The sequence below is a fragment of the Paralichthys olivaceus genome, chromosome 3 (assembly GCF_024713975.1).
Source record: "Paralichthys olivaceus isolate ysfri-2021 chromosome 3, ASM2471397v2, whole genome shotgun sequence".
NCBI lineage: Eukaryota > Metazoa > Chordata > Actinopteri > Pleuronectiformes > Paralichthyidae > Paralichthys > Paralichthys olivaceus.
In genome coordinates this window covers 20,394,701-20,409,119 of record NC_091095.1, presented here as the reverse complement: position 1 = coordinate 20,409,119, position 14,419 = coordinate 20,394,701, and the positions used below count along the sequence as shown (strand labels likewise).

The window sequence follows — 14,419 nt, the reverse complement described above, 5'->3', positions numbered from 1 at the left end:
CAATAATAAAAGTTAAAAGTAATTAGCTTTATTTAATGGATATTTAGTATAAATGGATAATGTTACTTTAAAGTAAAAAAATAACTAAACTATTAGCTAAAAGTAATGAATAAATTAATGAAAGGCTCAATTATATGAAATAAATGTTATACTTGATGTTTACTTTAAAATCAGTTGAAGCATATTTGGAGCAGGATGGGTGATGTCGATGAAGCAGACTTTATCTCCTCTAGTCAGGATGTCGGTGTGAGCCTTCATACTGTTAACTTCACTTTTCCTTTTAATCCCTCAGTCTTCTGCTTGACAAACGCTTGCGAGCTGACTGTAAGAACCAGGGGGCCAATATTCCGTGGCCTTCCTCCAACCGCTACGAGACTCTTCTGAAGCAACGCCACGTCCAGGTTTAAACTGAACCAATCTCCTGCCTCTTTTTATAAAATTTGTTTGTGCTTGTTGTGCCTTTACTAACTAGTTGTGAACCTCAGCTTTTAGGCCGCTCCATAGATCTGAACAGGCTCATCACTCAGAGGATCTCAGCTGCTCTTTCAAAGTCTCTCGAGCTGGCCATCAATCGCTTTGAGAGTGAGGACCTCACCTCAATCATGGTATGTTGATTTTAATCTCTGCAACTAAATTACATCCTCTTTTTATTTTAGTGTTCGCTCCTGTTGTTTCTCCCGTTGTGTGGGTGTTTAGAGGAGGACGTGTTGGTGTGCTGATATAAACTGTTCTTCTGTGTATTTCTTGGTTAAAGGAACTGGAAGGTCTTCTGGACATCAACCGCCTGACGCACAAGCTCCTCAGCAAGTTTTTGACCCTGGACAGCCTGGACGCCATGTTCCGCGAGGCCAACCACAACGTGTCGGCCCCCTACGGAAGGATTACACTGCACGTCTTCTGGGAACTCAACTATGATTTCTTGCCCAACTATTGCTACAATGGCTCGACCAACAGGTGCGTTAGTTTGGGTCATTGTCTGAGTCACAATTCACTATAAAAGTCAATAATTCTGCCTGTATGTTCTGCAGTTTGACTGCACTGGTGGTACACAACTTCACTAATTCACTATATGCACCAAACATCATTTTTTATTATAATTTCCTACTGACATGCTGCAGTACATAGTGGCATTCTAAATGAAAATAAATATGAAATAAAGAGAAAAGAAATATCCAAATAAAAAACCTAGATTAAAATATTTACATGTAAATTAATGCAAATCTATAGTAACAAGGCTGGATTATAATCCCTGCAGCCACAGATCTCTACACCGCCTTAAAGGACCAGCTTCACTCATCTTTACTCCATGAAATTGTTGCACTTTTGATTTGGTGTTTGTGCATTATAACAGATCCCATATCACCTAAAGTAAACAATAGTGTTTCAAACTTGGTTGTATCAGTTATTTATTACTTAGTAATTTTTAAATGCACATTGCATTAACAAAAATTCTTAAGATCATAGACCAGAAAATATTTACTGTTCACTCAGTTACTCAGCAGGGTCTTTGAAATAAGCAGTAGCAACTTCCTCACATGTAGTTTGCAAAGAAACACAGATCGGGTGTTTAATGAGCTACAAATCTCTGATGTTTAATTTATTCATCATATTTTCTTGATGATAGAGCTGTTTGTATAACGTAGTATAAATATTGCTTATTATAAGTTAATCTTTATTAGTGTGTGTGTGTGTGTGCGTGTTGATTCCTCTTAGACTCCTTTTGATGGTGATAGTGGAGATTCATGATAAAACATAATAAGGTCTCTCTGTGTTCAGGTTTGTGCGCACCATCCTGCCCTTCTCTCAAGAGTTCCAGAGAGACAAGCCACCCAACGCTCAGCCCCAGTATCTTTACGGGTCAAAGGTCAGTCATTATCACCCACGAGAAAGCACTATCCTTCATTTTATGTTCTTGGATTTCATGAGCGGAGAATTATTTTTTATATATTTTTTCGGTGTGACTCATAATTGGGGATCAGCGTGTGAAATCTCCTAAAACATCAGCAAAATAAATGGAGAACTAAAGATGTTTGTTCACATAAATCTAAATTACTTCACGACCTTGTTATTTACAAGAGAAACATTGAGAGGAACCAATTTTGATCAATTACTATTCAATGTGTTTGCACAAAATTTCAGTTCCCTTGAAAACATTTTTATTTCTTCTAAACCCAAATAGTATGTTATCAGTGGATGAAAATACTAAGTGACAATTCAGTGGCGGCAGAACAATGCTGTGATGACCTCAATCCAGTTGATTCATGCTGGCTCACTGCCAGACAGCTTAGTGAGTGTCCTCAGCTCGTGGTCTTGGGTAATTATGTGGCCAGTGGTCTGTGCTGAGAGGAGGGGTGGCGGCATGGATGTGGAATGTTTAGTGGCGTCCATGCTGCTGCGGGGAGTGTAGAGGCGTCCAGATCCAGACATGTCTTGGAGGGTCGAGTTGGTCACCACTGGGCAGCCGTCAGAGGCCTGGCTCTGGAGGGAGCAGATGGTGTGAAGACATCCCCACAACAGGATGCTGGCAATGACCAGGAGCAAGATGCAGCAGGTCAGCCAGACGCCCATGGCGAGTTCCCAGCCCGCTCTTTCGTGACCTTCGCCGCTCGCACTCAGAGTGCTGAACACCTGGCATTGGTCCGGCAACGGATTGGCGGCCTGACACGTCACACACAAGAAGTAGGCACTCTGGGGGAGGAGGTTGGCCAGGTGGGTGCTGGTCTGGCTGACAGGGATACGTTCCTCATGCATGAAACTCTTGCGCTTGTAGCCCATGAGCAGGCTGTTCCATTTGGGGTCGTACATGACGCTGTAGAAGGTGTCCAGGCAGCCGGGGGACGGCGGCCAGCCCACATTTGCTGAGGTGGCGGTGATGTTGTAGACTGCAATCCCCATGTGGAGGCGCTGTTGAGTTAAGTTGATATGAGTGAAGTGTTCGCTCAGTTGTCACAGTCTTTGTACGCTCAAAATGAAAATCCAAACTGGAAAAGAGAGATGACAAAAACACAGTAAAACATTGACATGAAGAAATACAGATGATACACAGATTTTTGCTATGGCCTTTTCTAATTTTCTCTAGGTTTGTCTGTTGTTATTGCGGCCTGTGTTTGACCACTTGGATTAATGGACCATTTCTGTCCAAATTGCAAAATTTCTCAGGATCCCGCTCCCATTGTGCAGTGTTGAACATAACTTAGAAAAGTCACATTCACCCACCCCACTCACTCCCACCTAACCACCCTGCAAAGAGCAAAGAAGGAAAAACAGTATCAGAGGATAATAAGCATTGTGAAAAGGATTAACTGGGACAAAGTGCAGCGGTGGGAGGGAGGTGAGCGTATGTACAGACCTTCAGCAAATTACACAACGCAGAATGTTTTGTTAAGAGGCTCATCTGTGCTGTCAGTCACCTGGGATAGTACAGGTTATGATAATTGACACGCTTTAAACCCCCCATTGGTCAGATATGAAGCTACAACCTTTTGTTTCAGTTTTAATTTGAGCATTATTTGTTATATTTATCCGTCCCATCTGTCCCAGGTCTGGACAAGGTTGTAGGAACATTGTCCAGACCTGGGACAGATGGGATGGAAAATAAAGCTTCATGTTGTTACAATTGGCCAAAATGGAAAAGAAACAGAAGCATGATCCATAGAAAAGCCCAAATTACATCATCAGTGTTGATTTGAATTTACATGTTATCAAATGTAGTGTGACTTAAGTGTTTGCTTGGCCGATAACCATTTAAACTAGTGCAGAGTGGGTAAGAAGATTACTTATCCTATTTTTGCTCTTTACTCCTTAGGTCTTCTCACTAAGCTGTAATTTTATGAACATTAACAATATCAGAACCACATATTTGTACAAGAATAGTCAGTTCTATAATCAATTTTTTTTATCTGAAGTTTTTTTTTCTTTTTCTGGTGCATTAGCTGTAACCCATAGCAACAGAACGTACTTGTCTACATGGCAAAGATCCTCGTCAAGCGAATCATTAGTGTTCATTCATTCTTTCAAACATGAGAGGAGAAAGGACCTACCAGGTAAACGATGCCAGCATGTGTTGCACATACCGTTGTGTAGTGTCTGAGCTGCTGCTTCAGACCGTCCTGTGCTCCTGCCGTCCACTCACATAAGCATCTGCACTGTATCACTGTCAGCGCATCAACAGCTGTGCTGTCGCGCTGCTGCCGTGTAGCTCTTTAGCCTCAAGAGGGGACCAGAGATATTGTGTGTGCGTGTGTGCATGCGTGTAATAGTGCTGCTGGATTAGAGCACCAGCCTCAGCCAACAGGGGAGAGATGAAGCTGAATCCTCTTGCTGTGGATGCACAGGCAGTCAGAACAGGCTCGTTCTATGTACATAGTTTTTAACAATGTTGTTAATTTATATGCTCTTATATCATTTTCTGTTTCCATTTTTTCCATACTAGGTAACCAAGTAGAATTGTTGAAATATGAATCATTAATTTCCCCATGATCATCAATTTGGTCCATGCCATCGTTTTGGGACAATCTAGTGGTGTGTTCTGAGGGTAGAGCGGGGAGAGGGGGCTGAATTGCTCCTCAGTAGGTCAGTCCATCTGTCCGACTGTGTAGTGCAGAACATGTGTCTCAACTGCTGGCCAGATTGTCATAGAATGTACTGTGGGTAATGCTGCAAACCGATTTTTCCATAAAGCACATATTTCTACATGTGCAAAAATATCAAATTGAGTTGATGTTTATCATTTGCACTGTTAACACTCACACGACCTTTTAATCCAGTGCTGATAAAATCTCACATAAGATGTCTCATAATCTACATGCAGATTCATGCCTCTAAGAGGATTAAACAATTTTAGCAATGCTATCAGGGTGGCTTCAACGATAGCTATGGCTGTTGCATCTTTTTTCCCTGGTGTGCTACGTTCAGTGTCTCAAACACGCCGTATAACTGTGTTAGTTAACAGATAGAATTTGTGGAAGACATGGCAAAGAGCTGCAGAAGTTTATCACAGAGTCATTGGACGTGCAACAACCTCACAAAAACAAGAATTAATGCACTGATTGTGACAAAATTGAACACAAATGTTAAATTGGATATGAAATCTCATCACTTTATCATTTTAGAATTTTTAATGGTCAAAGTTCAGCTTACCTGTGACATCACAAAGTTCTGGATATTATTTAACACCATAACTGAGGAACTGGAGAGGAACTTGACTGGTGAATAACAATGTTCAATATCTTAAGGTCTATCAGATGAACAGGTACACAATATGCTTCAGACATTCTTGGTCCTAGATGAGTCCTGTTGTCCGACCATGAGGTTAGATATTTCACTGTGTCCCATATTTTGGTTTTGTGACTTAATACATCAAACTGATTACCTAATGTTTGCTTACTAAACTACAAGTTTGAGAATGTGTAAACATGACTGGATGAAGAACATTCTGTCGTGCATTGTGGGATTTCATATACACCACACTGTACACTGCTGCCCCTAGAGGGCAACTAACAGATTACACCATTAGGCTTTAAGTTTTTCTTTAGTTTCTTTCACCTTTTAAACAAGTCAATCAGCACACACACAAGTCTAATTTACTCCAAGTACTCATTTGTTAATGGTGAGAATACTATGGTTATGTGTTTACCTCAGTATTCATCCTCACTGCTCTACAATACAACTTTAATTCAAGTGTCAGACCTCTGAGCTCAACATTTTTTCTCCTTGTCTTTTCTTCCCTCTGAACGTGTAGACCTTGAACCTGGCGTACAGCAGCATTTTTAGCTCCTACAGGAACTTCGTGGGTCCCCCGCACATCAAAGCCATGTGTCGACTGCTGGGCTACCAGGGCATCGCCGTGGTGATGGAGGAACTGCTGAAGGTCGTCAAAAGTCTGGTGAGTAAGACAGTGAGTTTGTAGGAGGCAAAATGTCCCTGCTGAAACTTGCTGCTGTACCAGGAGATAAAAGGTGGCTGTCTTTGTTAGTTGTTAATGTGCCTGATGTCATATCAACAGTAAAAGAAGAGGGGTTGTGTCTGTTCTATTAAAATCTGCTGCAGGTTATTAATCTTCCTTTTTATACAGCTCCAGGGAACCATCATGCAGTATGTGAAGACCCTGATGGAGGTGATGCCCAAGATCTGCCGACTTCCACGCCACGAGTATGGCTCACCAGGTCGGTGAAAATGTAGCCTGTACTTCTTAGTTGGCCTTAAACTTTTCATTGTCTATTCACATAAGTGCATTATGTCTGGGCCACAGTGGCTGCAGGAGCGTGTGTGCGGAATGTCTTATTTTTCATTCCAGTGCCCATGTGATCAGGTTAGAGCGTCTACACTGCCTGTGTGAGACACACATCACAGGTGCATCTCCTTTGTGTGAGCTTCACGGCTCTTTTAGAGTTGGAGTCTCACCTATTTTCTCCTCATCCCTGCGTGCGGTTCACAGCAGAATTGACAGTAAAAATGACCTTTCACCATAGTTTCAATTAGGAGTGTGCGATATTATCGTTTGCGATAATAACATAATTGTTGTTTTGACGATGTGAGAGCTCACGTTATCGGGTATTGGGTAGAGCCACACGGACTGGCGCCCCTCTCCACCAGCCCCCTGAGTGAGTGAGGGAGAGCCAGCACAAGCTCCACTGGCCGAGTCAGAGTGCCTCCAGCCCGGATACAGGCACACAGAGCGTGCACCCCTCTCCACCTGCCCTGGGAGAGAGTGAGGGAGAACCAGCCGTCTGTAGTTCAGCACTTAAGGCAACAATTGATTTTACTCTAGTCACAACCTGACTCAAGGCTGGACTAAGAAGGGAAGGCCACACATGAGTTTAAACTAAAAATACATGTATTTAAAAAATGTACAGGAAATGTAAATGTAGAAATCAAAGTACAACCAAAACCAAATGATATGGAAGCTTTGGTCGTCAGGGAGATTCATTTTCAAAGTCCTCCCATCAGGCTCCTGCAGGGAGAGGCCTGCTTTAAGAGGGTCGTCATCTTTCCACCTCTCTGTTAACTGTGATACCTGTGATAAAATGAAATAAACCAGCCATGCCTTTGAATGTGTTTTTTCACAGTAGTTTACTTATCCTGCTGGAATCTACTATTAATTATTAACTGCGCAGTCATGAACTGAAAAAGAAAATGTAACAGAAATGTCCTCTTCGAGCTGTGCAGCTACACACTATGAGCTGTTTTGCTTTCATGAGAACATCTGCTTTAACGAGTAACACAGCGTCAAATCCACATGAAATAATGGAACAAAGAGCGGAGCTTTTTTCTCCTGTTGTAGTTTTTCGGTGCAGTGGGAACATCACACCTCGTTTAAGAGTCCTCTCTGCCTCAGTTCTGTGAGGAAACGAGCTGAGCCTCATGCCGGCAGCTCAAACGGCTGGCAGTGTTTGCTTATTAATCAGCAGGGTGTACCTACTGCTGTGATGGGTGTTTGCTGCTGTGTGGTAGATGTATAATAATAATTACACTGGATTTCTTGTCAGGTATCCTGGAATTCTTTCACCACCAGCTGAAGGACATTGTAGAATACGCTGAGCTCAAGACGGTTTGTTTCCAGAACCTGAGGGAAGTGGGCAACGCCCTCCTCTTCTGTCTGCTGAGCGAGCAGAGTCTGGTATGGATCAAAGTTTAATCAGGAAAATTCAAGTTTTCACTAATGTAAACTAAATGTTTGCACACTTAATAAATACACTTAAGTTAATTCTGGTGATTTCACATTATCATATCTTCTCTCCAGTCACAAGAAGAAGTTTGCGATTTGCTGCATGCGGCACCCTTCCAAAACATTCTTCCCAGAGTCCACGTCAAAGGTAAATTCAAGAAGGAACACACAATTAATTTAACAGTGAAACTTTCTTTTCTTTCTGAGGTTTTGATGTAAAGAATGAGGCTTGCTTTATTGAACAACTTTCTACAACTTGTTGCTTGTTGGAAGGAAACAGTGATGATACCCGTTCCAAGCGGGTGGGGGAGCTGATATATTGTTGATGGGATATTATTGATGTACTGTATATACACATCTACAGAGACAGAAATAATTGTGAGGCGTGAAAACCCTTCTCACCTCCACACAGCTGCTAAACTGTAACTGTAAACACATGCACCGATCAGCCCAAACATTAAACAGTTTTAATGTTGTGGCCAATTTGTGTAGCGTAGTTTTTAGGATCCACATGCTCCTCAGAAGGTCCTTTTTTTGAGGGACATGCAGTTTGTAACATTAAAAACTAAACTAAAAGCTACTATGCAGAGCTAATGTGATGTTAATTGGTTTCTAAGTGATGATTTCAGAAACTCGTGTACCAAAAACTTCGAGCTGTTCCAACTTGACATGGCTTGACATCAACCTTCCTTGTCATAGAACAAAACATGAACATACAATAGCAGACTTTGAACACTGGATAATAATTGTTGGGATAATTTATGATATTTATTATATGCACATTGGATGTATGACTGGACTTTTCTTTTCCTCACTGTGTAGAGGGGGAACGCTTGGATGCAAAGATGAAGCGTTTGGAAGCCAAATACACAGCTCTGCATTTGGTTCCACTGATCGAACGCCTCGGCACCCCACAGGTACAGTCAGTCTGAAAAAGGAATGTGACGACCTTCAGTCCTGTTGAGAGTGAATCCTCCAACATGTCTCCTGCTTCACTTCTCTTTCAGCAAATAGCCATTGCTCGTGAGGGCGACCTTTTGACCAAAGAGAGGCTGTGCTGCGGTTTGTCCATGTTCGAAGTCATCCTCACTCGTGTGCGAGGCTTCCTGGACGACCCCATCTGGCGTGGACCACTGCCCGGCAATGGCGTAATGCACGTGGACGAGTGTGTGGAGTTCCACCGTCTCTGGAGTGCAATGCAGTTTGTGTACTGCATCCCTGTGGGTGCCCACGAGTTCACAGTGGAGTGAGTGCATAAGGGCGCACGTCTGTACCGCCAAATGGGATTTAAAGCATCGCAGCTTTACTAACAGCAACATTCTTGTTTTCCAGGCAGTGCTTCGGAGACGGCCTCCACTGGGCCGGCTGCATGATCATCGCCTTGCTGGGACAGCAGAGACGCTTCGACATCCTGGACTTCAGCTACCACCTCCTGAAGGTGCAGAAACACGACGGCAAGGATGAGGTCATCAAGAGCGTGGTAAGTTGGAAACATGATGAGAAATGCTGTCATGTACAGTGACTACTCTTCACATGGACCACCATGATTGTCAGTCAGCTCATATTAATGACTTTTTTTAATTTGATCTTTAAAACGTTGACAGCAAACTAAAATGCATGTGGTGCCTTAGTTATCATATGAGCTGTACTGATCCATGACAATGTTTAAAATCCCTCATTGACAGACACTGTGGCTGAACAGACTGTCTCCTGTGCAGAGTATTACCCCCTTATTAATTGGAAATAAAGCAATACCAAATGCAACATAGAAAAAGGAGTAGTTCAACATTTTAACATACATTTACCAATTGAATCCAATTCTCCCATTTTTCAATTCATTATATGAATAATGTAGTCCAGCATTTTTAAAAGGGATTGGATGTATGAGCTATAATGTGTCGATTTCTGTTTTTATGCTAAACTAATTGGTTGTTGGTTGTAGCTTCAAATTAAGCCACTGGACATGAATGGTGTTGTCTTATTTACTCGTGGCATGAAGGTGAAGTTTAGAAAGTGTTGAAATATTAAATAAAAGCCCAATCAACACTTAGTGTCAAGGAATACTGAGCAAAACTCTTTCCCACTCTTTTTCTGTACAAAACTTATTACAAAAAGGAATAAGACTTTTTTTTTTTCTTCAAATCACAGGAAATTCAGTGTATCCATATTTTCAATTTTCCTTTCAGCCACTAAAGAAAATGGTCGACAGAATCCGCAAATTCCAGGTGCTCAACAATGAGATATTTGCCATCCTGAACAAGTACATGAAGTCTGGAGATGGAGAGAACATGCCGGTTGAACACGTCCGATGCTTCCAGCCTCCGATACACCAGTCACTTGCCAGCAGCTGAGGTGTGGATCCTGTGCAGCAGCGTGACGTTCCAAACACTGTCAGCATTACCAGCATCTACAATTATTCCTCCTCATTTACTTATGGTCTTTACTAGCAAAGGACCTTAAAATGTAAGTTAGTGGGGCCACTTTTTTTGTATTCACTTGTGCCTTAAATGATAGATATTTCCCTTTTTATGAATGACCTATTCTTTTTTTTTTTTTTTTATACTTGCAGACAGTTATAGATGAGGGAAGGGAAATTAGTTTTATCAGATACATATTTAAGGGTTTGCAGTGGTGGATTATTAAGGGTGAACAGTAACCTATTTTAAGTGGGGGGTGAAAGTAAACTTGTATTTTCTATACTGTTGAACATGCATGCTAAACAGCTTAAAGGAAATTGAAAAGTAACAAAGCTCATACTCATGTTAAGCATTTATTCTTTGTGCCTTGTGTTCCAAATGTTTTAAATCCTTTTAATTCAATAAATATAAACAAATCTATTGGTTCATTGTTGTAGCTTTTCATGTAAACGCTACAAAAAAGGTTCATAACTACTCCCAACAAAAACTGTTGTTATATTCAAGTATCACGACAAACCCAAATCATAGTTAATGTCCTTTTTAATATAGTCCTTGTCAGAAGGGGCTCCTGTAGAAGATATATATTAAAACTTTTCTTTGATTTATAGAAAGTAAGTCAGTGCATGGATATGCATGTACATATAACAAAACATTTCTTTTAAAAAACTCATATTTACAACGCTACAGAGGAATGAAATTAGGTTCTAACTGCAACTGAATATGAGCAGGTCATATTCGGAGAAAAGTAAGGCAAATTAAACAATAAATACAATCCACTGGTCCGTCCAAGTCACTCTTCACATACAGCTGATTGTCTTATTGTTCACGTACACTGCAACAACGCCATTACTGGTCTGTCGGGTGCAAGAAAAAACAGAAGTTTCTTAATGATCCAACGAGGAAGTCATTGCCCCATTTCTTCTAGAGACGCTATCAAAAGGCAAACCCGTTTCTCTGTCCTCCTGGCCCTCAGTGGACTCATTATGTAGCAGTTCGTAGGTGCTGTGGGAGGCCATGCCATTGGCCGCAGGAAAGGCCCGCTCTTCCTTCCTCATCGACACAGCGAGAGTAGCCAGGCTGACGTTGATGTCTTTGAAGGCATGGAGCAGGAAGATCCCCACGATGATTGTGAGGAAGCCACTGAGGGTGCCGATCACGTCGCCTGTGCCCATGTGCTCCCACTCCTTGAAGAGGATGGCGGAGCAGGTGAGCACTGATGTGGTGAAGAACACGTAATAGATGGGCGTCACCAGGGACGTGTTGAATATGTCCAGAGCCTTGTTCAGGTAGTTGATCTGCGTGCTCACACAGGCCACCAGACCCAGAAGCAAGAACCACGCTAGCGGGTTTCCAACAACATGTTTCCCAGCGATCGCTTCCTTTATGGCGATGCCCAGTCCCTTGACACAAGATACTGATAGTGCCCCGATTACGGAGCAGATAGTGATATACACAAGGATGTTGCTCTGACCGTGGCGTGGACCCACAACAAATATAAAGATGACTGCAACGATGATGACAAGAGTGGCAAAGACAAAATACCCTGGAGGAAAAAAAAAAGGAAGGTTTTAAGTTTTAAGATTTAATGAATGATAATATAAATCTAGACAAATTAGGGAATTTAAGTCTTAAAATTAAAAATAAACATTGCCATTCTCAACTAATTTTCTTAGTTGAAAACTTGAATATCTGCTTTAGTGTTTAAATGTTGTTATGCTAAAGTGAGGGTAAGAAGTTAAACTCTGGTAAAACACTTTGACAGGATCTCTGAAGCACAGCTTGTACTATACCTGGGTCAACCAGCTTCTTGGCCATGTCCTCGAGGCTGCTGATCTCTTCCTCCTGCGGTGCATGAATCACCATGTTGGTGGAGCCCAGGATGCTGAGCAGGCAGCCGAGCTTCCCATGCAGGTTTAGCCGCTCTGTCAAGAAGTAGGACGACAGCACCGCACTGCAATATGATATTTCACGTCAGTCACAATGACTCCACTACACAAACCCAAGGAAACACTAGTAAAGGGGAAATTGTCAGACATGGTTTAACTGTTCCTTTCATGCAGTGAATAGTCCATACCTCACAAGCACACTGAGGGCTCCCAGTGGCGTGACCAGTGTTGCAGGAGCAAAGGCATAGGCTGCAAAGTTGGCTGCTTCACCGGCCCCCACTGCCAAGGATCAACACACATTGAGGTAAATATGAGAAGGATCACTATGTCCTAATGAAGGCTGACACTGAAATACTCTCTGAGGTTTACTCTACTGAACACACACCCTTAGTATATGTGTTGTAACTGTATTCAGTACAAAGAAAGATTTGCATGCAAGCACCGGTTTCGCCATTTGCAGGGGAATGGCAATCCGAGTTAAACTTGGTTTGATATTTCTAGATTTCGGTGTGAGGGTTTCAACAGTATTTCAGTGAAATATTTCAATAAATAGCAAGAACCTACAACACACTTTAACAATCATTTTAAATGTCCTTTAGCCCACATCCTTTAACTGAAATGCTTACATGAAACCTAGAAGTCTGAACATATTTTTAACAAACTTAAATTCTGCCCTAAACTTGGCACCCTGACTTAACCTGTGAATCATTAAATCCATGCTAAAGGGGCTTATATCCAAATACATGTTTTACTACAGAGTGTCATCACTTACTTGACAATAAACCAGCCCACCATAGCCACTCTTTCAGATATGCATGACCACCCTGGCCTGGAGAGGACACAAAGAAATATTATAGAACATTTAAATAACATGAATTATGCAGCCCTGACAGCTGCACTGGATACGACTTAAAGGTCAAGTGAAAAAGTAATGAGGTAAATGATTACCAGGTGTTAAGAGTGTCTTGTTTGCTCACATGCTCACATGCACACACACACACACTGCACACATGTGAACAGAACCAGACACGCCTGAAATGTCATCCTGTATGTTAATCTACCCCCACTGGTCTGACTGCATTGCTGCCGTTGAGTGTTGCTCAACTGCATCAGGGAGTGCCTGGTGCAGTTGACAAACGGTGTCCGGTTATTAGTGATGTGTGTTAAAACAGATCAGAAAAGGGTCCGTACCCGCCCGCATGGACCCCTTCCTCGCCAGCCGCAGCAGTCCTTTCTTCTTGAGGATGAAGCTGCCTCCGATGAAGATACTCGAACTGATGGCCAACCCCAGGCCGATGTAGAAGTCATACTTGCCCCTGTCCTGACCCATAGCGAGGCTGGATTTGTTGTTAGTGTGGTCCGTCACATTTACGAGTACACAGTTAAGGTGATGACCCACAGTGCAGTTCTGTGCAGCCCAGACACCTGAGAGAGAGAAAGACAAGACATGTACAAGCTGCTGCCTTCTTCATCATCTTCATCATCATCATCATCATCATCATCACAACAGTAGTGACCTACCGTCTCCACAGGCGATATTACAAACTGAAAAGCCATCATTTAATGTGAGGTTAGACTCCATCAGAGTAACAGCAGGCTCATCTACAGTCACTGTGGGCTGCTTCCATACACACACACAGGTGACTGAGCAGACAATCCACTGTGTAAATGTTATTACTTCAGCACTCAGGAATCCAGGAAGTGCCACAGGACAATGTTGGGAGCAGCGTGTTTACAAGAGAAGTCCTTTCACGGGCTTAGTTTCATAAATATCTTCATTTCGACATCAGCGGGTGTGGCTGTAACCACCAACACTTCAGCCGCCAACACTTCGACCACAACATTTCACGAGAGTCTCCGTGCCAACACCTCTCTCGTTAGCTAACACGGGCGAGGCGTGCTAGCTGTTCGGCTAACGTTGTCGGTTAGCGGTTAGCATGGCGTGTGAGGGTGAGTTGGTTGCCGGGTGTGAGGACTCACAGTGGGGGCTACGTACCTGTTTTCACCGACAAGAAGAAAGGTGGTCGCGGATCGAGGTTAGCTCACAGCTAGCCTGACCTCCTGGCTGTGTGGACAACCATCATATGCCGCTCACTGCTTCTCTCCGACACCGCTTGACGACTGTCGCACTGCGAGCTTCTGCTTCCGCCTTCTCCCCTTACCCTGTCACCGTGGACCGTGTGTGCGTGTATGTGTGTGTGTGTTTGTGTGTCCAGGCTGAAGTCCACACACTGTTATCGGTCATCCGCTTCTCTGTGTTCACACCAGACAACTCTACATTGTCAGTGGCCCCGTGTTCCAGTCTGTGTGGTAGAAGAAGTGAAAATGTCCAGAGCCCTGCAGAGTTAGCGACACCCGGCTTTCAAAATGAATTGAAGCACAATCAAATGTGAGGGGGTTGGGATTAAAGGTCCAGTGTGTAAGATTTAGATCAAAGGATCTATTGGCAG

At 42.7% G+C, this 14,419-nt stretch overlaps 3 protein-coding genes across 5 annotated transcripts in view; 1 reads left to right on the top strand and 2 right to left on the bottom strand.

Annotated features, from left to right (window-relative positions):
- Positions 1-10,503, top strand: part of cyfip1 (cytoplasmic FMR1 interacting protein 1) — a 25,035-nt gene extending 14,532 nt beyond the window's left edge. For both annotated transcript variants that reach the window (XM_020080944.2, XM_020080945.2), the window contains exons 20-31: positions 293-401; positions 486-605; positions 755-954; positions 1,777-1,864; positions 5,741-5,884; positions 6,074-6,164; positions 7,488-7,618; positions 7,742-7,814; positions 8,489-8,583; positions 8,674-8,912; positions 8,999-9,146; positions 9,853-10,503. In XM_020080944.2, coding sequence (XP_019936503.1) covers positions 293-401; positions 486-605; positions 755-954; positions 1,777-1,864; positions 5,741-5,884; positions 6,074-6,164; positions 7,488-7,618; positions 7,742-7,814; positions 8,489-8,583; positions 8,674-8,912; positions 8,999-9,146; positions 9,853-10,017 — 1,603 coding nt within the window. In that variant the 3' untranslated portion in view covers positions 10,018-10,503. The remainder of the gene's footprint in view (positions 1-292; positions 402-485; positions 606-754; positions 955-1,776; positions 1,865-5,740; positions 5,885-6,073; positions 6,165-7,487; positions 7,619-7,741; positions 7,815-8,488; positions 8,584-8,673; positions 8,913-8,998; positions 9,147-9,852) is intronic.
- On the bottom strand, positions 2,140-4,179 carry LOC109625633 (fibronectin type III domain-containing protein 9). Its single transcript, XM_020080949.2, has 2 exons — positions 4,041-4,179; positions 2,140-2,981 (listed from the first exon to the last, which is right to left on the bottom strand). The coding sequence occupies exon 2, from the start codon at positions 2,893-2,895 to the stop codon at positions 2,260-2,262; it is 636 nt and encodes a 211-aa protein (XP_019936508.1). The 5' UTR covers positions 2,896-2,981; positions 4,041-4,179; the 3' UTR covers positions 2,140-2,259.
- Positions 10,424-14,419, bottom strand: nipa2 (NIPA magnesium transporter 2). 2 transcript variants are annotated; one of them, XM_020080948.2, is made up of 6 exons: positions 13,966-14,419; positions 13,161-13,394; positions 12,742-12,798; positions 12,158-12,248; positions 11,874-12,034; positions 10,424-11,626 (listed from the first exon to the last, which is right to left on the bottom strand). In XM_020080948.2, the coding sequence occupies exons 2-6, from the start codon at positions 13,297-13,299 to the stop codon at positions 10,968-10,970; spliced, it is 1,107 nt and encodes a 368-aa protein (XP_019936507.2). In that variant the 5' UTR covers positions 13,300-13,394; positions 13,966-14,419; the 3' UTR covers positions 10,424-10,967. The 2 variants fall into 2 exon arrangements, with proteins under 2 accessions (XP_019936507.2, XP_019936505.2); XM_020080946.2 differs by lacking the exon at positions 13,966-14,419 and adding an exon at positions 13,491-13,868.